Source organism: Telmatherina bonti (genome assembly GCF_933228915.1).
Source record: "Telmatherina bonti genome assembly, chromosome: 14".
In the NCBI taxonomy this organism is placed as follows: Eukaryota; Metazoa; Chordata; class Actinopteri; order Atheriniformes; family Telmatherinidae; genus Telmatherina; species Telmatherina bonti.
Genome location: NC_136612.1, coordinates 6,778,068 through 6,800,854, shown reverse-complemented (window position 1 = coordinate 6,800,854; position 22,787 = coordinate 6,778,068). Strand labels below are relative to the sequence as shown.

The 22,787-nt window shown below is 49.1% G+C and overlaps 2 protein-coding genes across 2 annotated transcripts in view; both read left to right on the top strand.

Moving 5' to 3' along the window:
• smg1 (SMG1 nonsense mediated mRNA decay associated PI3K related kinase) overlaps window positions 1-8,672 on the top strand; it is an 86,787-nt gene extending 78,115 nt beyond the window's left edge. Inside the window, exons 55-64 of the mRNA XM_079253394.1 lie at window positions 151-360; window positions 1,218-1,355; window positions 1,425-1,577; window positions 1,657-1,836; window positions 2,486-2,713; window positions 2,786-2,997; window positions 3,079-3,179; window positions 3,269-3,445; window positions 3,518-3,624; window positions 7,541-8,672. Coding sequence (XP_079109520.1) covers window positions 151-360; window positions 1,218-1,355; window positions 1,425-1,577; window positions 1,657-1,836; window positions 2,486-2,713; window positions 2,786-2,997; window positions 3,079-3,179; window positions 3,269-3,445; window positions 3,518-3,624; window positions 7,541-7,618 — 1,584 coding nt within the window. The 3' untranslated portion in view covers window positions 7,619-8,672. The remainder of the gene's footprint in view (window positions 1-150; window positions 361-1,217; window positions 1,356-1,424; window positions 1,578-1,656; window positions 1,837-2,485; window positions 2,714-2,785; window positions 2,998-3,078; window positions 3,180-3,268; window positions 3,446-3,517; window positions 3,625-7,540) is intronic.
• Window positions 8,673-9,020: 348 nt separating this feature from the next.
• Window positions 9,021-13,757, top strand: hao1 (hydroxyacid oxidase (glycolate oxidase) 1; the record flags this gene model as incomplete). The annotated part of the gene is made up of 8 exons (XM_079253269.1): window positions 9,021-9,157; window positions 9,850-10,001; window positions 10,105-10,372; window positions 11,662-11,834; window positions 11,916-12,007; window positions 12,102-12,260; window positions 12,765-12,834; window positions 13,672-13,757. The coding sequence occupies 8 exons, from the start codon at window positions 9,021-9,023 to the stop codon at window positions 13,737-13,739; spliced, it is 1,119 nt and encodes a 372-aa protein (XP_079109395.1). The 3' UTR covers window positions 13,740-13,757.
• Between the last annotated feature and the right edge of the window lie 9,030 nt (window positions 13,758-22,787).

Sequence of the window (22,787 nt, the reverse complement as noted above, 5' to 3'; positions counted from 1 at the left end):
GCTGCTGGAGCAAAACACTGAGATGGTTTCAGTTCCTTACAGTGGAAACCAGTAGAAGCCTGCTGGGCCATTCGGATGTGGTCCCAGCTAATGGAAAAGCACCGCGAGTCATCGATTCTCTGACTTGGTGGTTCTGGTTTTGTTCTGAAGGTCTCTCTGGATGAGCTGTGTAAGAAAGTGGTGGAGCAGAGCCTGGCGTCGGGCCGGGTCTCCCAGCTGCTGCTGAACAGAGCCACCGTCCTGGCCTCCTCCTACGACACGGCCTGGAAGAAGGTGGACCTGCTCAGGAAGCTGGACATCAGCCTGGAAGCTGCAAAAACCAGCCTGCAGAGGATCCAGCTGCATATTGCCATGTTTCAGGTAAACCCCGGAAGTCTGGGGCTGGATGTCCCAGTACGCTGCACGTCTCTCCATGTGTTTTACCGGAAAAGGTTTTCACTGCCAACTCACCCATTAAGCTCAATTTGGAAAGGAAAAGTCTTGTTCTCCTTTCATTTCTGACCACATTGCTATTTTAGGTTCATCTGAAGTCCCAAATATTATTTACAGACTGGAGAATTAAACTACCTGCTAGTTGGGCTGTGTAGCTGCTAGTTGGGCTGCGTAGCTGCTAGTTGGGCTGCGTAGCTGCTAGTTGGGCTGTGTAGCTGCTAGTTGGGCTGTGTAGCTGCTAGTTGGGCTGTGTAGCTGCTAGTCGGGCTGTGTAGCTGCTAGTCGGGCTGTGTAGCTGCTAGCCGGGCTGTGTAGCTGCTAGCCGGGCTGTGTAGCTGCTAGCCGGGCTGTGTAGCTGCTAGTCGGGCAGTGTAGCTGCTAGTCGGGCTGTGTAGCTGCTAGTCGGGCTGTGTAGCTGCTAGTCGGGCTGTGTAGCTGCTAGTCGGGCTGTGTAGCTGCTAGTCGGGCAGTGTAGCTGCTAGTCGGGCTGTGTAGCTGCTAGTTGGACAGTGTAGCTAGTATCAGATTTGGTGTGAAAATATTTTCATCGCTGATCTGAATCCTGGATTAGCGACCATCTTTCATGTAAAACCTGCTTCAGTTCTTTGTTTTATAGTAAAAACTGTACTTTTCATTGTCAGCATCACAGAGCTAATGTTGCTAATGCTAATGATGGCTGACACACATCAGCATACTGTAGAGGTGTAGTAAGATGAGACAGCCCTGGATCTGTCACCATAAGGATGTTTCCTCCCTCCAACACTCTGCTGTTTGTCCGTCTGTAGTGGCATCATGAGGACGTCCTCGGTCCCAACAACCAGCCCCTCAGTGTCAGTATTCCCCCTCGCTCCGTGATCCTCAGCAACATGAAGAAGAAGCTGTACAAGCTGAGTCAGGATGAGGGAGCCATTGTAGCCATTCAGGTCAGTGTGCAGGAGCCCTGCCGGGTGTCGTACGGTTGGCTGTGGCTGAATGAACGTCTCTGTGTGCAGGAGAAGCTGGCGTCTCTGGAGGCCAGCATCGAGCAGCGGCTGAAGTGGGCCGGGGGAGCCAACCCCGCGCTGGCTCCCGTCCTGCATGACTTTGAGCTGACCATCAGGGAGCGGCGGGCCATGGTTGCTCGGGACAACCAGCGCACCAGCCAGGTAGCGCAGCCTCCAGAGGTGTGATGCTGTTCCTCCCACAGCTCAGAAAAGCTCATGTTTTTCCCGCTCCGTTCCTCAGGTCACCTTTCTGTGTTCCACCATCCTGAACTTCGAAGGCCTCCGGACCCGGTCCGCTGAGGCTCTGAGCATGGACGCTGCCCTGTTCGAGCTGCTGAAGCGCTGCCAGCAGACTTGCTCATATGCTGCCCAGTTCAGCAGCACAGTGTCTCCACTGGAGCTCCAGCTGCTGCACAGGCTGGTGAGTCCCTGCCTGTGGCGTTCCACAGGGTTTATTCTCTTCATTCTACAGCTGCTGCCTTTGCAGCTCATTTTAAAGACGACATTCTGCTGCAGATATCGAGCTTTATGTTTGTTTTCAACCTCAGGATGTTTTCAGCTGTTTGGATCTGGTCAGAAGTTGGATGTACGACAACTTAATTCAAACACTCAAGTGCTTGCTTGTGGCCTTGCAGACTTCTCTCTGAGATAGCTGAGTCTGTCCCACCTGACTCACTTCCTTTTAGGGACCCGGTCGGCCTTTGGATGCTCGTATAAACTGCTCATCAGTTCTTGTTTTAGTCATTTAAAACCGTTGCAAAGCAGAGTTACGAGCTGAGACGGAGATGATGGTTCATACGTCATCATAACGTGTTTAAACAAAACGTCTTCAGGTTGTCCAGACCGCTCCTTTCACCCAGATGCCAACCCGACTTCAGCGCCAGCTCTGTATTTCAGTGTGCCCCCCCATGCTCCCAGCAGCTCCCTCAGGTCACCGTCAGGGTCTGGTTGTGAGTCCAGCAGACCGGATGTGAATGCAGCCCTGTCTGTCTTCATACCCGCTGTTGTTCTGTGATTCCATCTCTATTCCGCTGAGTTTGGCTCTTTAAGCTGTGGGTTTGTCGCTGCAGGGCCCGGTGCCTGACCTGCCCATAGGCAGCCCTGATTGGCTGAGCGGCGCCCAGAGGCAGCTGGAGGAGGAGCTGAGTGTGGAGCGGAGGACTCAGGAGGAGCGAGAGCAGCAGCTGGAGTCTTGTGGAGAAACGCTGCAGCTGCTGGTGGACTCCATTAAAACCATTCTGTCCAATCACAACCGCCAGCTGGCGGACATCAAGCACCTCCTGAGAGCCATGGCCAAGGTAAGGAAACTCAGGGAGGTGCTCAGGAACGCTGATGTTTGCAGAAAGTGAAGAGTAAATGGTGTCTTTCAGGACGAGGAGGCAGCGTTGGCGGACGGGGAAGAGGTGGCATATGAAGGCAGCGTCCGCCACTTCCTGCTGGACTACAAGGCATGGCAGGACAACATCCAGCTGGTGCTGTTCACCGTGGTCCAGGCCAGCGGACAGCATCGCAACCAGGAGCAGCTGGATCTGCTGGAGGAGATCCCTGCTACCCTGAAGGAGCTGCTCACGCAGAGCCAGAGGTGCCGCTCCACACCGCCCGTAAAACGTCCCGGCTGGGTGTGTCCTCTGTCTAAACGCCCGTCTGTCTGTCTGTCCTCCAGCGTTTACAACGGCCTGGTGGGGTTCGCCTCCCCGCTGGTGACGGACAGAGAGGGAGAATGTGCCAGTCCAGTGTCTTCAGCTCAGACCAGCTTTGCTGCCGGTGAGTCTGGAGGACTTTTCTCTACAGAGGTGACAAAGCGAGCATGTCTCACCGTCTTATCCTGGAAATTTTCCTGTGTTTGGATTCAGCCGTTCGATGCAGCGGAGTCAAGACCCAGCCGGACTCCATGTCCCAGAATGCTCGGAAAGCTGTGCCTCGTAACCTGGGAACCCCTACCGACACCCCACCCAGCACTCTGCTGATGAGCAGCAAAGGTCTCAACCCCAGTCCCAAGAGGGCTGTACGAGACCCCAAGACTGGACGAGGTATAGTCCGGCGCCCCTCTGACTGGCCTCTAGCTGGAGGTTTTATGCTAACCGGGACTGTGTGTGTTGCAGCTGTCCAGGAGAGGAACTCGTATGCAGTCAGTGTGTGGAAGAGAGTGAAGGCCAAGCTGGAGGGCAGAGACATCGATCCCAACCGGAGGATGAGTGTCACAGAGCAGGTAGCACAAAGCACCTGGATCAGTCCTGCTGCTGATCTCCCTGCAGTCTGAAGGCCGTCGGCATGACCTGCAGTCCACCACACCAGATACCAGCCGGTCTGCAGACTTTACCACCACAGACAGAGGACACGGTTTAGACCGGATGGATTTGGACAGGGGTTTGGGCAGTTTTGACATGGTTTTGGACAGAAATTTAAGATAGTTTTGGACAAAGCTTTGAACAGTGCTTTGACATAGTTTTGGAGAAGGATTTGAGATCGTTTGGGATGGGGTTTTAGACAGGGTTTTATCATTAATTTGGACTGGGTTTTGACATTTTTCTGCAGGATTTTGACATGTTTTTAGACATGGTTTGGGACAATGTTTTAACATAGTTTTGGACAGAGTTTTTCGATAGATTCAGACAGGGTTTTGACATGGTTTTGCACTGCGTTTGGACATGGTTTTGCACTGCGTTTGGACATGGTTTTGCACTGCGTTTGGACATGGTTTTGGACTGCGTTTGTACCTGGTTTTGGACTGCGTTTGTACCTGGTTTTGGACTGCGTTTGGACCTGCTTTTGGACTGCGTTTGGACCTGGTTTTGGACTGCGTTTGGACCTGCTTTTGGACTGCGTTTGGACCTGCTTTTGGACTGCGTTTGGACATGGTTTTGGACTGCGTTTGTACCTGGTTTTGGACTGCGTTTGGACCTGCTTTTGGACTGCGTTTGGACCTGCTTTTGGACTGCGTTTGGACCTGGTTTTGGACTGGGTTTGGACATGGTTTTGGACTGCGTTTGGACATGGTTTTGGACTGCGTTTGGACCTGGTTTTGGACTGCGTTTTGATCTGGTTTTGGACTGCGTTTTGATCTGGTTTTGGACTGCGTTTGGACATGGTTTTGGACTGCTTATGTTTTTTGGGTGGTTTTGGACCTGGATTTGGGTGGTTTTGGTCTGCGTTTGGAAATGGTTTTGGACTGCCTTTGGAAATGGTTTTGGACTGCGTTTCGAAATGGTTTTGGACTGCGTTTGGACATGGTTTTGGACTGCGTTTCGATCTGGTTTTGGGGTGTTTTTGGAAATGGTTTTGGACTGCGTTTAGAAATGGTTTCGCACTGCGTTTGGACCTGCTTTTGGACTGCGTTTGGACCTGGTTTTGGACTGCGTTTGGACCTGGTTTTGGACTGCGTTTGGACCTGGTTTTGGACTGCGTTTGGACCTGGTTTTGGACTGCGTTTGGACCTGGTTTTGGACTGCGTTTGGACCTGGTTTTGGACTGCGTTTGGACCTGGTTTTGGACTGCGTTTGGACCTGGTTTTGGACTGCGTTTGGACATGGTTTTGGACTGCGTTTGGACATGGTTTTGGACTGCGTTTGGACCTGGTTTTGGACTGCGTTTGGACCTGGTTTTGGACTGCGTTTGGACCTGGTTTTGGACTGCGTTTGGACCTGGTTTTGGACTGCGTTTGGACCTGGTTTTGGACTGCGTTTGGACCTGGTTTTGGACTGCGTTTGGACCTGGTTTTGGACTGCGTTTGGAAATGGTTTTGGACTGCGTTTGGACATGTTTTTGGACTGCGTTTGGACATGGTTTTGGACTGCGTTTGGACCTGGTTTTGGACTGCGTTTGGACCTGGTTTTGGACTGCGTTTGGACATGGTTTTGGACTGCGTTTGGACATGGTTTTGGACTGCGTTTCAAAATGGTTTTGGACTGCGTTTGGAAATGGTTTTGGATTGCGTTTCGAAATGGTTTTGGACTGCGTTTGGACATGGTTTTGGACTGCGTTTCGATCTGGTTTTGGGGTGTTTTTGGAAATGGTTTTGGACTGCGTTTGGAAATGGTTTTGGACTGCGTTTGGACATGGTTTTGGACTGCGTTTCGAAATGGTTTTGGATTGCGTTTCGAAATGGTTTTGGACTGCGTTTGGACATGTTTTTGGACTGCGTTTGGAAATGGTTTTGGACTGCGTTTGGACCTGGTTTTGGACTGCGTTTGGACCTGGTTTTGGACTGCATTTGGACCTGGTTTTGGACTGCGTTTGGACATGTTTTTGGACTGCGTTTGGACATGTTTTTGGACTGCGTTTGGACATGTTTTTGGACTGCGTTTGGACATGTTTTTGGACTGCGTTTGGACCTGGTTTTGGACTGCGTTTGGAAATGGTTTTGGACTGCGTTTGGAAATGGTTTTGGACTGCGTTTGGACCTGGTTTTGGACTGCGTTTGGACATGGTTTTGGACTGCGTTTGGACATGGTTTTGCACTGCGTTTGGACATGGTTTTGCACTGCGTTTGGACATGGTTTTGGACTGCGTTTGGACATGGTTTTGGGTGGTTTTGGACTGCGTTTGGACATGGTTTTGCACTGCGTTTGGACATGGTTTTGGGTGGTTTTGGACTGCGTTTGGACATGGTTTTGGGTGGTTTTGGACTGCATTTGGACATGGTTTTGGACTGCGTTTGGACATGGTTTTGGACTGCGTTTGGACATGGTTTTGCACTGCGTTTGGACATGGTTTTGCACTGCGTTTGGACATGGTTTTGCACTGCGTTTGGACATGGTTTTGGGTGGTTTTGGACTGCGTTTGAACATGGTTTTGGGTGGTTTTGGACTGCGTTTGGACATGGTTTTGGGTGGTTTTGGACTGCGTTTGGACATGGTTTTGGGTGGTTTTGGACTGCGTTTGGACATGGTTTTGGACTGCGTTTGGACATGGTTTTGGACTGCGTTTGGACATGGTTTTGGACTGCGTTTGGACATGGTTTTGGACTGCGTTTGGACATGGTTTTGCACTGCGTTTGGACATGGTTTTGCACTGCGTTTGGACATGGTTTTGGACTGCGTTTGGACATGGTTTTGCACTGCGTTTGGACATAGTTTTGGGTGGTTTTGGACTGCGTTTGAACATGGTTTTGGGTGGTTTTGGACTGCGTTTGGACATGGTTTTGGGTGGTTTTGGACTGCGTTTGGACATGGTTTTGGACTGCGTTTGGACATGGTTTTGGACTGCGTTTGGACATGGTTTTGGACTGCGTTTGGACATGGTTTTGCACTGCGTTTGGACATGGTTTTGCACTGCGTTTGGACATGGTTTTGGACTGCGTTTGGACATGGTTTTGCACTGCGTTTGGACATGGTTTTGGGTGGTTTTGGACTGCGTTTGAACATGGTTTTGGGTGGTTTTGGACTGCGTTTGGACATGGTTTTGGGTGGTTTTGGACTGCGTTTGGACATGGTTTTGGGTGGTTTTGGACTACGTTTGGACATGGTTTTGGACTGCGTTTGGACATGGTTTTGGACTGCGTTTGGACCTGGTTTTGGACTGCGTTTGGACATGGTTTTGGGTGGTTTTGGACTGCGTTTGGACATGGTTTTGGGTGGTTTTGGACTACGTTTGGACATGGTTTTGGACTGCGTTTGGACCTGGTTTTGCACTGCGTTTGGACATGGTTTTGGGTGGTTTTGGACTGCGTTTGAACATGGTTTTGGGTGGTTTTGGACTGCGTTTGGACATGGTTTTGGGTGGTTTTGGACTGCGTTTGGACATGGTTTTGGACTGCGTTTGGACATGGTTTTGGGTGGTTTTGGACTGCGTTTGAACATGGTTTTGGGTGGTTTTGGACTGCGTTTGAACATGGTTTTGGGTGGTTTTGGACTGCGTTTGAACATGGTTTTGGGTGGTTTTGGACTGCGTTTGGACATGGTTTTGGGTGGTTTTGGACTGCGTTTGGACATGGTTTTGGGTGGTTTTGGACTGCGTTTGGACATGGTTTTGGGTGGTTTTGGACTGCGTTTGGACATGGTTTTGGGTGGTTTTGGACTGCATTTGGACATGGTTTTGTTTTGGGTTTTGGGCTGTGTTTTAACCAGTGAGAAGCAAACTGGCTGAATGTTTGGGATAACCAGGTAAATTTGTCCTTGCTGTCGCAGGTGGACTTTGTCATCAAAGAGGCTACCAACATGGACAACCTGGCCCAGCTGTATGAGGGCTGGACCGCCTGGGTGTGAACGTCACGCTGCTTCATGTCTTTGGTCCAGCGAAGGCTTGGAGATCCACCAGAGTCCAGCGGGACTGGGGTGTCGGAATAGCAGCACCGGGCCACCCGAAGGGGGAGGAAATGGGAGGCGGATGCTTCGTCCGCCCTCCCAAACTCCTGGGCATCCAAACTGGGGCAGCGACCTCGTAGCATTGCTGCAACCACACTCCCCCGACCACCGGCGACCGGGCTAACACAACGCTTTGTGGGCCTGCGGACCCACCTTCCTTTTAGGGGTTTGTGTGGGCAAAAAACCGGCGCTGGAAGGGGGAGGGGGGAAGGAGGGGAAAGGCTCCTCACCCTTAACTTGGAAATACCTTCCCCCCTCACCTGTATAGCTCACTGTCAAGTTGTACCCATGAACATCACTGCATCCTTTGGCGCCCAGCGAAGTCCATCTGAGGGCAGGATGGGGCGGACGTGAGCTGACACACCGGGGGTCGGACTTTAACCTGGGGGGCAAGCTCAGATGGATGGGGCGTTTCCATGGCCACATTTGTTTTTCTCTAATCTTTTTCTCAGTGGTACTGTGATCCCTATCGGCCGTCGGCGACACAGTCTGGTACGAACAGCGAAAGCAGAGGTTCAGTGGGAAGTCATGAGACGAGCGCGGGAAGGAGGATGGGACCGGGATCTGATCCAGCAAGATGCTGACATGTCTGTTGAAGCTGAAGGAACAGAGTGGACTTTTCTCAGGATGGTTCTTGGTGCTTTGGGGATGAAATGCAGGCATCCTGCCATGTTTAACGCTTGTTGCTCAGCGGTGAGCCGAGCAGGGAGGCAGATGGAGTCACCTAGATAAGGATCTCTAGTTGTAGTTCTCTCTCAGTCCTGGTATCTAGGCTGTGTTGTGCTTTGTGTGAACCATTTGTAGATGTTTTTCCTTTTTTGACCTGCCTGTCAGAAGCTGTCACCTGCAGTATGACACCCCCCCCCCCCACCCCCCCCCCCCCCCCCCACCCCCCAACCCTGATGCTTGCTTTTTATGACTCTTGACCTAGTTTTACCTTTTTACTCAAAGTTCTGTTTGTGGTGACGGTGAACCATGTTGATTCTTAAAGCTTTTACTGAATTTTGTTGGATGCCAAATAAATGTGGAACTTGGAGGACTGTTGTGTTTTATTTCATCTCGGCTGGGAAGCAGGTGAAGCAGAAGATGCTGCGTGTTTAACGGGGGCTTCAGCAGCTGCTTGTGTCTCATGACAACAGTGTAAACACACACAGGATATGAAGCCGTAACCACGGCTTTATCTTGTGCAAACGGAGCAGCTCGGAGACTAGGGATGAAGGGGTCCGCTGAGCCTCCCGCAGGTTAATGATTACATTAAAAGTCCATGTTTCAGGCTGTTGCATCGGGGCTTCGGCAGGCAGACATGTCAGCGCAGCGTGTGTGCATCTCCGATTTCGAGGAGGAGGCCAGAAAGGTTCTTCCTAAAGCCGTGTACGACTACTACCGCTCAGGAGCCGACGGGCAACACACACTGGCTGACAATGTGGCCGCCTTTAACAGGTACAACACACACACACACACACACACACACACACACACACACACACACACACACACACACACATCTGTCCTGGACCCTGTTTTAGCAGGAGGGCAAAGTTTAACCGAAATGCAGAGCAGCCTGTGCAGCATGAAGTAGCCAAAGGTCTTAAACAGAAGATAACTTCAAATCCAATCCTGTTAGTTTTTGGAATAAGACAGAAAAGGGACACGCTAGAATATGCAGAACGTTTTTATGTCTTATTAATTAATTATAGCAAATAAAACTGAAAAGATGTCCCCTCTCTGAAGATGTGGATCACACATCTAGTAAATACACTTCACCTAGAGAAATAAGATGGTTTATGGCAATATGACTGAGTTTGGAAACATTTGTTAACCTTTAATCTTCTCCCTTGGAGACCATTGATCTGTGCAGTCGGGGGGGGGGGGCACCTCGCTCTGTTCTGGGTTTTGTGGATACTTTTTTTTTTCCCCTTTTTGTATATGTGTGTACATAAATTGAAAGGATGAAAGCAGCATGTCATATGGAAAAGCTGGTAATAATTTCCACTGATTTCAATAAAAATATCTGAAACAAGCAGCATGAAGTGACTGGATCAGATCCTGCTGAGTCAGATGTTTCTGCACGGAGAGTAAAGATCTGATTGGTCCCTGTGGGCCGGGGGTCCTCCGTGATGTGGTGTGTGTAGGTGGTGTCTCATCCCCCGCGTGCTGAGGGACGTGTCCACAGTGGATCTGTCTGTGTCTGTGCTGGGCCAGAAGCTGAGCATGCCGGTCTGCGTTGGAGCCACGGCCATGCAGAGGATGGCGCATCCTGCAGGAGAGACTGCCACAGCGCGAGGTACACACACACACACACACACACACACACACACACCTTGTAGAAACAGATGTTCTGAGTACACACTGGGGATGAAGTTCAGTCATGTGACCACTGTTCCCAGCATGCAAAGCGGTGGGAACTGCCATGATGCTGAGCTCCTGGGCCACCTCCACCATAGAGGAAGTGATGTCAGCGATGACAACCTTGCCGGGCGACAGCGTCCTCTTCATGCAGCTCTACATCTACAAGGACAGAGAGCTCACGCTCTCATTGGTGCGCCGGGCGGAGGAGGCGGGCTATAAGGCTATCTTTGTTACCGTGGATACGCCTTACCTGGGGAAGAGGTTGGATGATGTGCGCAACCGGTTTAAAATGCCCCCACATTTGAGGTAGGAACCAAAAGACAATGCGATCAGATGGGTGCGTCGATACTCTCTTATTATCATACATGTATATATGTATGTACGTACATGTATGTATGTATGTATATATTGTGTATGGATGTACGGATGGATGGATGGTACAGTAGCAGTCAAATGTTTGGACACACCTCCTCACTTAGTGGTTTTTCTTCATTTCTTTCATTTTCTTAATTGCAGAGTAGAACTAAACACATCCACTCTGTGAAGGAACACGTGGACTCATGTAGTAAACAAAAAAGTGGTAAATAAACCAGAATATGTTTTCTATTTTACATTCTTCAAAGTCACCACCTTTTGCTTGGGACACTCATGACATTTTCTCCATCAGCTTCATGAGGCTGGAATGGTTTGTCATTGACAGGATCACCTTGTCAAGAGTTATTTCTGGGATTTCTTTCCTTCTTAATGTGTTTGAGACCATCGGTTGTGATGTGCAGAGGCATGTTGCTACAAAGGTCTATACTGTGGTTTCACTCTGATCCCTGTTATAATCCATATTATGTCAAGAACCACTCAGCTAAGTCAAGAGAAATGACAGTACATCGTTACTTTAAGACATGTTGGTCGGTCCATCTGGAACACTTCAAGAAGTCTGCAGGTATTCTCTTGTTACAAAAACCATCCAACACGATGATGAAACTGGCTCTCATGAGGATCTCCTCCAGACAGGAAGACCAAGAGTTACCTCAGCTGCATAGGATAAGTTCATCACAGTCACCGATCTCAGAAACCACAAATAAACTGCACCTACGGAAATCACAGAATTCAAGATTCTGTCTCCATGGTCAAACTGCTGGAAAGAAGCCACTTCTGAGAAAGAACAATAAGAAAAAGAGACTAATTTGGGCCAAAAAACATCAGGAATGACCTCATATCAGTGGAAATCTGTGCTCTGGTCTGATGAATCTAAAGCTGAGATGTTTAGTTCCACTCGCCATGTTTGTGTGAGATGCAGAAAAGGAGCAGATGGTTCCTAGATGTGTGGTTCCCACGGTGAAGCATGCAGGAGACGTGGTGGTACGGCGGTTCTTTGCTAGAGAAACAGTTGATTTATTAATTATCTGTCCAGTTGTAGGTCGGGCTTTGGAGGGTTAAAGGACAAACAGTACAGTATCGGTCTTAAAGGAAGAGTACTACATATGTACAACATAAAGTACTTCATTATAGTGTTTATGAAGCAGAAATGTTAGAATCACTTCCTGATATGATGATTATAAAGTGTGTGTGTGTGTGTGTGTGTGTGTGTGTGTCTCCAGCATGGCGAACTTCTCCACAGCCTCCCTGGCCTTCTCTGAGGATGACTACGGTGACGACAGCGGCTTGGCGGTGTACGTCGCCAACGCCATCGAGCCCGCTCTCAGCTGGAGTGACATCACCTGGCTGAAGAAACACACACGCCTACCTGTGATCGTGAAAGGCGTGCTAAATGGTAACACACACGCTGACACACACACATGCAGCTGTGTTAGAGGGGAGAGCAGCGGGGAACTTGTGTTCTCTTACGTCTCAGGGGAGGACGCCGTCCAGGCCGTGAACTACGGCGTCAGCGGCATCCTGGTGTCCAATCACGGAGCTCGACAGCTGGACGGGGTTCCTGCTACGGTGTGTGTGTGTGTGTGTGTGTGTGTGTGTAAGTCAGTATGAACCTCCGTTTGCACCCTCACACGTCATTACCGTAACGTGTGTGTGCGCGCAGCTGGACGTGCTGGAGGAGGTGGTGAAGGCGGTGCAGGGTCGCTGTGACGTCTACATGGACGGAGGAGTGAGACGAGGGACGGACGTCCTGAAGGCCCTGGCTCTTGGGGCAAAGGCGGTCTTCGTTGGCAGACCTGTGCTGTGGGGTCTGGCCTGTCAGGTGCAGCTTCACACACTGGACTCTGGTCCCAGACCCGGTCCCAGAGTCCCCCGTTAGATAAATCTCATCACATTTTATTCATCAAAGTACTTTTCATATATTAATAACAGCACAACCCCCCACACACACACACACGTACACACAACCACACTGTGGGGGGGTGTCTGCAGGAGGACCCGCCAACAGCCAGAACTGTCCCCCCCCCCCCCCATGCAATCACCCAGTGACAGGCCCACAGCTACCAGACCAAGCAGATGCCCCCCATGAAACAGAGATAATCCAGCCAGGGTCAATCGTGCAGGCCTTAATAAAATACTTAATAAAATAAAGTAAAATAATTAATATAGAATAAAAATTAAAATATTGAAATTATTAAAATAAAATTGAGAAATAATTAAAATTAAAACATTAAAATAAAGGGAAATAATTAAATTTAAATAAAAAATGAAAATAAAATAAAGACAGGCGTAGTGACGGATGTGGAACCCTCCTCTGTGTTTCCAGGGAGAGAAAGGAGTTGTGGAGCTTCTGCAGTTTCTGAAAGACGAGCTGCGACTGGCCATGGCGCTGTCAGGTAACACACCTCCACCAAGCTCTTTACACTCTCAGCTTCACACACGTTGACATGTGCTGAGATGAAGCAACACGCTTATTCTGATGCTTCTGAATGTAGCTGGTAGCATCATCACCATAGACTGTATATTAAAGATGGGCGGAGCCTCCGTGACGTCACCCGTAGGTTTCTGAAGAGCTGAATTGAAGCTCGGTGGGCGGTTCCTACCATCACCATCTTGGCAGGGTCATGCGTGTCGTCTCACCCGGAAAATACAAAGAGGTGGAGCTGAGAGGGGGGCTGTGAGCGTCATGGTGGATGATTGACATCGAGCGAACTCCGAGCTTTCTGTAGCTAAGAGCTAACCGAGCTAACCTGGAGATAACAGGAGCTAACCAGCTAACGGAGGTAAGCGGGTTAAAGCTAAGTCACGTTGTTAACCGGCTAAAAACCGCGGTTGTTCTACGTTCTTCTGACTTGAAGCGGGAGATCGGGTACCTGTCAATCAAAAGGACACGCCCCTAAATATGCCGAACTTCGAGATTAAATTACTTTTAAACGGGCGAGTTAGAAATAAATTCACTCCCCCCACAGTTGTCATGAAGGTAAACCTGACCTATTAAACCTAAAATGGATTTTTGTACCAGGTTGTAAACATGTTTATTTGTGTGTGTGTGTGTGTGTGTGTGTGTGTGTGTGTGTGTGTGTGTCTCTGTCTGTCTGTCTGTGTGTGTGTGTCTGTGTGTGTGTGTGTGTGTGTGTGTGTGTGTGTGCGTGCGCGCGCGTGCCCGTCTGTGTGTGTGTGTGTGTGTGTGTCTCTGTCTGTGTGTGTGTGTGTGTGTCTGTGTGTGTGTGTAGGTTGCCGTTCTGTGTCTGAGGTGAGCAGGTCCTTGGTGAGAAGAGTGGACTTCAGCTGCAGGATGTGAGGGATGGATGTTCTTCTGACGGACCACTGAACGCGTTTCAAAGCAAAAATAAAGTCCGTTTTCTTCTCAGTTTGAGCTTTAAAGGGTTAAATGCAGAATCTGGTGCTTTACATCTTGTTTTTAATGTTTTTCATTCTCAGGATTCTTTTTCTGTTTGTAAGGTGACCTTGGGTACTGAGAGGCACCTAGACATAAAAATGTATTATTATTATTATTACTACACACCTTGTTAAATCTGACTCCTCCCCCTCTCAGGTGAGAAACAGCGTGTTGCGTTCACTGGCCATCAGCCTGCTGGTAAATGTGGGTTTTAACGGGTCAGAAACATCTGCAGAATAAATCTGATCAATGAAACACGATCCTGAGTGGCTGTTCTTTCCCAACACACCACCCGCACACCTGTCCACAGTAAACCCTGTCCACAGTAAACCCTGTCCACAGTAGACCCTGTCCACAGTAAACCTGTCCACAGTAGACCCTGTCCACAGTAAACCTGTCCACAGTAAACCCTGTCCACAGTAAACCTGTCCACAGTAAACCTGTCCACAGTGAACCCTGTCCACAGTAGACCCTGTCCACAGTAAACCTGTCCACAGTAAAGCCTGTCCACAGTAGACCCTGTCCACAGTAAACCTGTCCACAGTAAACCTGTCCACAGTGAACCCTGTCCACAGTAGACCCTGTCCACAGTAAACCTGTCCACAGTAAACCCTGTCCACAGTAAACCTGTCCACAGTAAACCTGTCCACAGTGAACCCTGTCCACAGTAGACCCTGTCCACAGTAAACCTGTCCACAGTAAACCCTGTCCACAGTAAACCTGTCCACAGTAAACCTGTCCACAGTGAACCCTGTCCACAGTAAACCTGTCCACAGTAAACCTGTCCACAGTGAACCCTGTCCACAGTGAACCTGTCCACAGTGAACCCTGTCCACAGTAAACCTGTCCACAGTAAACCCTGTCCACAGTAAACCTGTCCACAGTAAACCTGTCCACAGTAAACCCTGTCCACAGTAAACCCTGTCCACAGTAAACCTGTCCACAGTAAAACCTGTCCACAGTAGAACCTGTCCACAGTAAACCCTGTCCACAGTAAACCCTGTCCACAGTAAACCTGTCCACAGTAAACCCTGTCCACAGTAAACCCTGTCCACAGTGAACCTGTCCACAGTAGAACCTGTCCACAGTAAACCTGTCCTCAGTAGAACCTGTCCACAGTAAACCCTGTCCTCAGTAAACCTGTCCACAGTAAAAACCTGTCCTCAGTAGAACCTGTCCACAGTAGAACCTGTCCACAGTAAAACCTGTCCACAGTAAACCTGTCCACAGTAAAACCTGTCCACAGTAAACCTGTCCACAGTAAAACCCTGTCCACAGTAAACCCTGTCCACAGTAAACCTGTCCACAGTAAACCTGTCCACAGTAAACCTGTCCACAGTGAAAACCTGTCCTCAGTAGAACCTGTCCTCAGTAGAACCTGTCCTCAGTAGAACCTGTCCACAGTAAAACCTGTCCACAGTAAACCTGTCCACAGTAAAACCCTGTCCACAGTAAACCCTGTCCACAGTAAACCCTGTCCACAGTAGAACCTGTCCACAGTAGAACCTGTCCACAATTAAACCTGTCCACAGTAAACCTTGTCCACAGTAAACCTTGTCCACAGTAAACCCTGTCCACAGTAAACCCTGTCCACAGTAAACCTGTCCACAGTAAAACCTGTCCACAGTAGAACCTGTCCACAGTAAAAACCTGTCCACAGTAAACCTGTCCTCACTAGAACCTGTCCACAGTAAACCCTGTCCACAGTAAACCTGTCCACAGTAAACCTGTCCACAGTAAAACCTGTCCACAGTAAAACCTGTCCACAGTAAACCTGTCCACAGTAAACCTGTCCACAGTAGAACCTGTCCACAGTAGAACCTGTCCAGTTAAACCTGTCCACAGTAAACCTGTCCACAGTAAACCTGTCCACAGTAAACCCTGTCCACAGTAACCCTGTCCACAGTAGAACCTGTCCACAGTAAAAACCTGTCCACAGTAAACCTGTCCTCACTAGAACCTGTCCACAGTAAACCCTGTCCACAGTAAACCTGTCCACAGTAAACCTGTCCACAGTAAAACCTGTCCACAGTAAACCTGTCCACAGTAAACCTGTCCACAGTAGAACCTGTCCACAGTAGAACCTGTCCACAGTTAAACCTGTCCACAGTAAACCTGTCCACAGTAAACCCTGTCCACAGTAAACCTGTCCACAGTAAACCCTGTCCACAGTAAACCTGTCCACAGTTAAACCTGTCCACAGTCAACCTTGTCCACAGTCAACCTTGTCCACAGTCAACCCAGTCCACAGTAAAACCTGTCCACAGTAAACCTGTCCACAGTAAACCTGTCCACAGTGAATCTGTCCTCAGTAAACCCGTCCGCAGTAAAACCGTCCGCAGTGCACCTGTCCACAGTACACCTGTCCACAGTAAAACCTGTCCACAGTAAAACCTGTCCACAGTAAACCCTGTCCACAGTAAACCCTGTCCACAGTTAAACCTGTCCACAGTAAACCTTGTCCACAGTAAACCTTGTCCACAGTAAACCCTGTCCACAGTAAACCCTGTCCACAGTAAAACCTGTCCACAGTAAACCTGTCCACAGTAAAACCTGTCCACAGTAGAACCTGTCCACAGTAAAACCTGTCCACAGTAAACCTGTCCTCACTAGAACCTGTCCACAGTAAACCCTGTCCACAGTAAACCTGTCCACAGTAAAACCCTGTCCACAGTAAAACCTGTCCACAGTAAACCTGTCCACAGTAAAACCTGTCCACAGTAAAAACCTGTCCACAGTGAAACCTGTCCACAGTAAAACCTGTCCACAGTAAACCTGTCCGCAGTAAACCTGTCCGCAGTAAACCCTTTCCACAGTAAACCTGTCCTCAGTAGAACCTGTCCACAGTAAAACCTGTCCACAGTAAAACCTGTCCACAGTGAACCTGTCCACAGTGAACCTGTCCACAGTATAACCTGTCCACAGTAAACCCTGTCCACAGTAAACCTGTCCACAGTAGAACCTGTCCACAGTAAAACCTGTCCACAGTTAAACCTGTCCACAGTAAAACCTGTCCACAGTAAACCTGTCCACAGTAAACCTGTCCACAGTAGAACCTGTCCACAGTAAACCCTGTCCACAGTAAACCCTGTCCACAGTCAACCTTGTCCACAGTCAACCCTGTCCACAGTCAACCCTGTCCACAGTCAACCCTGTCCACAGTAGAACCTGTCCACAGTAAACCCTGTCCACAGTAAACCCTGTCCTCAGTAGAACCTGTCCACAGTAAACCCTGTCCACAGTAAACCCTGTCCACAGTAAACCTGTCCACAGTAAAACCTGTCCACAGTAGAACCTGTCCACAGTAAAAACCTGTCCACAGTAAACCTGTCCTCACTAGAACCTGTCCACAGTAAACCCTGTCCACAGTAAACCTGTCCACAGTAAACCTGTCCACAGTAAAACCTGTCCACAGTAAAACCTGTCCACAGTAAAACCTGTCCACAGTAAACCTGTCCACAGTAAACCTGTCCACAGTAGAACCTGTCCACAGTAGAACCTGTCCAGTTAAACCTGTCCACAGTAAACCTGTCCACAGTAAACCTGTCCACAGTAAACCCTGTCCACAGTAACCCTGTCCACAGTAAACCTGTCCACAGTAGAACCTGTCCACAGTAAAAACCTGTCCACAGTAAACCTGTCCTCACTAGAACCTGTCCACAGTAAACCCTGTCCACAGTAAACCTGTCCACAGTAAACCTGTCCACAGTAAAACCTGTCCACAGTAAACCTGTCCACAGTAAACCTGTCCACAGTAGAACCTGTCCACAGTAGAACCTGTCCACAGTTAAACCTGTCCACAGTAAACCTGTCCACAGTAAACCCTGTCCACAGTAAACCTGTCCACAGTAAACCCTGTCCACAGTAAACCTGTCCACAGTTAAACCTGTCCACAGTCAACCTTGTCCACAGTCAACCTTGTCCACAGTCAACCCAGTCCACAGTAAAACCTGTCCACAGTAAACCTGTCCACAGTAAACCTGTCCACAGTGAATCTGTCCTCAGTAAACCCGTCCGCAGTAAAACCGTCCGCAGTGCACCTGTCCACAGTACACCTGTCCACAGTAAAACCTGTCCACAGTAAAACCTGTCCACAGTAAACCCTGTCCACAGTAAACCCTGTCCACAGTTAAACCTGTCCACAGTAAACCTTGTCCACAGTAAACCTTGTCCACAGTAAACCCTGTCCACAGTAAACCCTGTCCACAGTAAAACCTGTCCACAGTAAACCTGTCCACAGTAAAACCTGTCCACAGTAGAACCTGTCCACAGTAAAACCTGTCCACAGTAAACCTGTCCTCACTAGAACCTGTCCACAGTAAACCCTGTCCACAGTAAACCTGTCCACAGTAAAACCCTGTCCACAGTAAAACCTGTCCACAGTAAACCTGTCCACAGTAAAACCTGTCCACAGTAAAAACCTGTCCACAGTGAAACCTGTCCACAGTAAAACCTGTCCACAGTAAACCTGTCCGCAGTAAACCTGTCCGCAGTAAACCCTTTCCACAGTAAACCTGTCCTCAGTAGAACCTGTCCACAGTAAAACCTGTCCACAGTAAAACCTGTCCACAGTGAACCTGTCCACAGTGAACCTGTCCACAGTATAACCTGTCCACAGTAAACCCTGTCCACAGTAAACCTGTCCACAGTAGAACCTGTCCACAGTAAAACCTGTCCACAGTAAAACCTGTCCACAGTTAAACCTGTCCACAGTAAAACCTGTCCACAGTAAACCTGTCCACAGTAAACCTGTCCACAGTAAACCCTGTCCACAGTAAACCCTGTCCACAGTCAACCTTGTCCACAGTCAACCCTGTCCACAGTCAACCCTGTCCACAGTCAACCCTGTCCACAGTAGAACCTGTCCACAGTAGAACCTGTCCACAGTAAACCCTGTCCACAGTAAACCCTGTCCACAGTAAACCCTGTCCTCAGTAGAACCTGTCCACAGTGAACCTGTCCACAGTAAACCTGTCCACAGTAAAACCTGTCCACAGTAAAACCTGTCCACAGTTAAACCTGTCCACAGTTAAACCTGTCCACAGTAAACCTGTCCACAGTAAACCTGTCCACAGTAAACCTGTCCACAGTAAAACCTGTCCACAGTAAAACCTGTCCACAGTAGAACCTGTCCACAGTAAACCTGTCCACAGTAGAACCTGTCCACAGTAGAACCTGTCCACAGTTAAACCTGTCCACAGTAAACCTGTCCACAGTAAACCCTGTCCACAGTAAACCTGTCCACAGTAAACCCTGTCCACAGTAAACCTGTCCACAGTTAACCTGTCCACAGTAGAACCTGTCCACAGTGCACCTGTCCACATTACACCTGTCCACATTACACCTGTCCACAGTTAAACCTGTCCACAGTCAACCTTGTCCACAGTCAACCCAGTCCACAGTCAACCCAGTCCACAGTAAACCTGTCCACAGTAAACCTGTCCACAGTGAATCTGTCCTCAGTAAACCCGTCCTCAGTAAACCCGTCCGCAGTGCACCTGTCCACAGTACACCTGTCCACAGTACACCTGTCCACAGTAAAACCGTCCACAGTAAACCCTGTCCACAGTAAACCCTGTCCACAGTAAAAACCTGTCCACAGTAAACCTGTCCTCACTAGAACCTGTCCACAGTAAACCTGTCCACAGTAAAACCCTGTCCACAGTAAAACCCTGTCCACAGTGAAACCTGTCCACAGTAAACCTGTCCACAGTAAAACCTGTCCACAGTAAAAACCTGTCCACAGTAAAAACCTGTCCACAGTAAAACCTGTCCACAGTAAAAACCTGTCCACAGTAAAAACCTGTCCACAGTAAAACCTGTCCACAGTAAAAACCTGTCCACAGTGAAACCTGTCCTCAGTAGAACCTGTCCACAGTAGAACCTGTCCACAGTAGAACCTGTCCACAGTAAAACCTGTCCACAGTAAAACCTGTCCACAGTAAACCTGTCCACAGTAAAACCCTGTCCGCAGTAAACCTGTCCGCAGTAAACCTGTCCTCAGTAGAACCTGTCCACAGTAGAACCTGTCCACAGTAGAACCTGTCCTCAGTAGAACCTGTCCACAGCAAACCCTGTCCACAGTAAACCTGTCCACAGTAAAAACCTGTCCTCAGTAGAACCTGTCCACAGTAAAACCTGTCCTCAGTAGAACCTGTCCACAGTAGAACCTGTCCACAGTCAACCTTGTCCACAGTCAACCCTGTCCACAGTCAACCCTGTCCACAGTAAACCCTGTCCACAGTAAACCCTGTCCACAGTAAAACCTGTCCACAGTAAACCTGTCCACAGTAAACCTGTCCACAGTAGAACCTGTCCAGTTAAACCTGTCCACAGTTAAACCTGTCCACAGTAAACCTGTCCACAGTTAAACCTGTCCACAGTAAACCTGTCCACAGTGAACCTGTCCACAGTAGAACCTGTCCACAGTAGAACCTGTCCACAGTAAACCTGTCCACAGTGAAACCTGTCCACAGTAAACCTGTCCACAGTAAAACCTGTCCACAGTAAAACCTGTCCACAGTAGAACCTGTCCACAGTAGAACCTGTCCACAGTGAACCTGTCCACAGTAAACCTGTCCACAGTAAACCTGTCCACAGTAAACCCTGTCCACAGTAAACCTGTCCACAGTAAACCCTGTCCACAGTAAACCTGTCCACAGTAAACCCTGTCCACAGTAAACCTGTCCACAGTAGAACCTGTCCTCAGTAGAACCTGTCCACAGCAAACCCTGTCCACAGTAAACCTGTCCACAGTAAAAACCTGTCCACAGTAGAACCTGTCCACAGTAAAACCTGTCCTCAGTAGAACCTGTCCACAGTAAACCTGTCCACAGTAGAACCTGTCCAGTCAACCTTGTCCACAGTCAACCCTGTCCACAGTAAACCCTGTCCACAGTAAACCCGTCCACAGTAAACCCTGTCCACAGTAAAACCTGTCCACAGTAAACCTGTCCACAGTAAACCTGTCCACAGTAAACCTGTCCACAGTAGAACCTGTCCAGTTAAACCTGTCCACAGTTAAACCTGTCCACAGTAAACCTGTCCACAGTTAAACCTGTCCACAGTGAACCTGTCCACAGTGAACCTGTCCACAGTAGAACCTGTCCACAGTAGAACCTGTCCACAGTAAACCTGTCCACAGTAAACCTGTCCACAGTGAAACCTGTCCACAGTAAACCTGTCCACAGTAAAACCTGTCCACAGTAAAACCTGTCCACAGTAGAACCTGTCCACAGTAGAACCTGTCCACAGTGAACCTGTCCACAGTAAACCTGTCCACAGTAAACCCTGTCCACAGTAAACCTGTCCACAGTAAACCCTGTCCACAGTAAACCTGTCCACAGTAAACCTGTCCACAGTAAACCTGTCCACAGTAAACCTGTCCACAGTAGAACCTGTCCACAGTAAACCTGTCCACAGTAAACCTGTCCACAGTGCACCTGTCCACAGTGCACCTGTCCACAGTGCACCTGTCCACAGTTAAACCTGTCCACAATCAACCTTGTCCACAGTCAACCTTGTCCACAGTAAAACCTGTCCACAGTAAACCTGTCCACAGTAAACCTGTCCACAGTGAATCTGTCCACAGTAGAACCTGTCCACAGTAAAACCTGTCCACATTAAACCTGTCCACAGTTAAACCTGTCCACAGTGAACCTGTCCACAGTAAACCTGTCCACAGTAAACCTGTCCACAGTGAAACCTGTCCACAGTAAAACCTGTCCACAGTAAAACCTGTCCACAGTAAAACCTGTCCACAGTTGAACCTGTCCACAGTAGAACCTGTCCACAGTAAACCCAGTCCACAGTAAAACCTGTCCACAGTAAACCTGTCCACAGTAAACCTGTCCACAGTGAATCTGTCCACAGTAAACCCGTCCGCAGTAAAACCTGTCCACAGTAAACCTGTCCACAGTAAACCTGTCCACAGTAAACCTGTCCACAGTAGAACCTGTCCACAGTCAACCCTGTCCACAGTCAACCCTGTCCACAGTCAACCTTGTCCACAGTAAACCTTGTCCACAGTAAACCTGTCCACAGTAAACCTGCCCACAGTAAACCTGCCCACAGTAGAACCTGTCCACAGTAGAACCTGTCCACAGTAAAACCTGTCCACAGTAAACCTGTCCACAGTAAACCTGTCCACAGTAGAACCTGTCCACAGTAAAACCTGTCCACAGTAAACCTGTCCACAGTAAACCTGTCCACAGTAAACCCTGTCCACAGTGAACCCTGTCCACAGTGAACCTGTCCACAGTAGAACCTGTCCACAGTAGAACCTGTCCACAGTAGAACCTGTCCACAGTAAACCTGTCCACAGTAAACCTGTCCACAGTAGAACCTGTCCACAGTAGAACCTGTCCACATTAAACCTGTCCACAGTTAAACCTGTCCACAGTTAAACCTGTCCACAGTAAACCCTGTCCACAGTGAACCTGTCCACAGTGAACCTGTCCACAGTAGAACCTGTCCACAGTAGAACCTGTCCACAGTGCACCTGTCCACAGTGCACCTGTCCACAGTTAAACCTGTCCAGTCAAACCTGTCCACAGTCAACCTTGTCCACAGTCAACCTTGTCCACAGTCAACCCAGTCCACAGTAAAACCTGTCCACAGTAAACCTGTCCACAGTAAACCTGTCCACAGTAAACCTGTCCACAGTAAACCCGTCCGTACTAAAACCTGTCCACAGTAAAACCTGTCCACAGTAAACCCTGTCCACAGTAAACCCTGTCCACAGTAAACCCTGTCCACAGTTAAACTTGTCCACAGTTAAACCTGTCCACAGTAAACCCTGTCCACAGTAAACCCTGTCCACAGTAAACCCGTCCACAGTAAACCTGTCCACAGTAAAACCTGTCCACAGTAGAACCTGTCCACAGTAAAAACCTGTCCACAGTAAACCTGTCCTCAGTAGAACCTGTCCACAGTAAACCCTGTCCACAG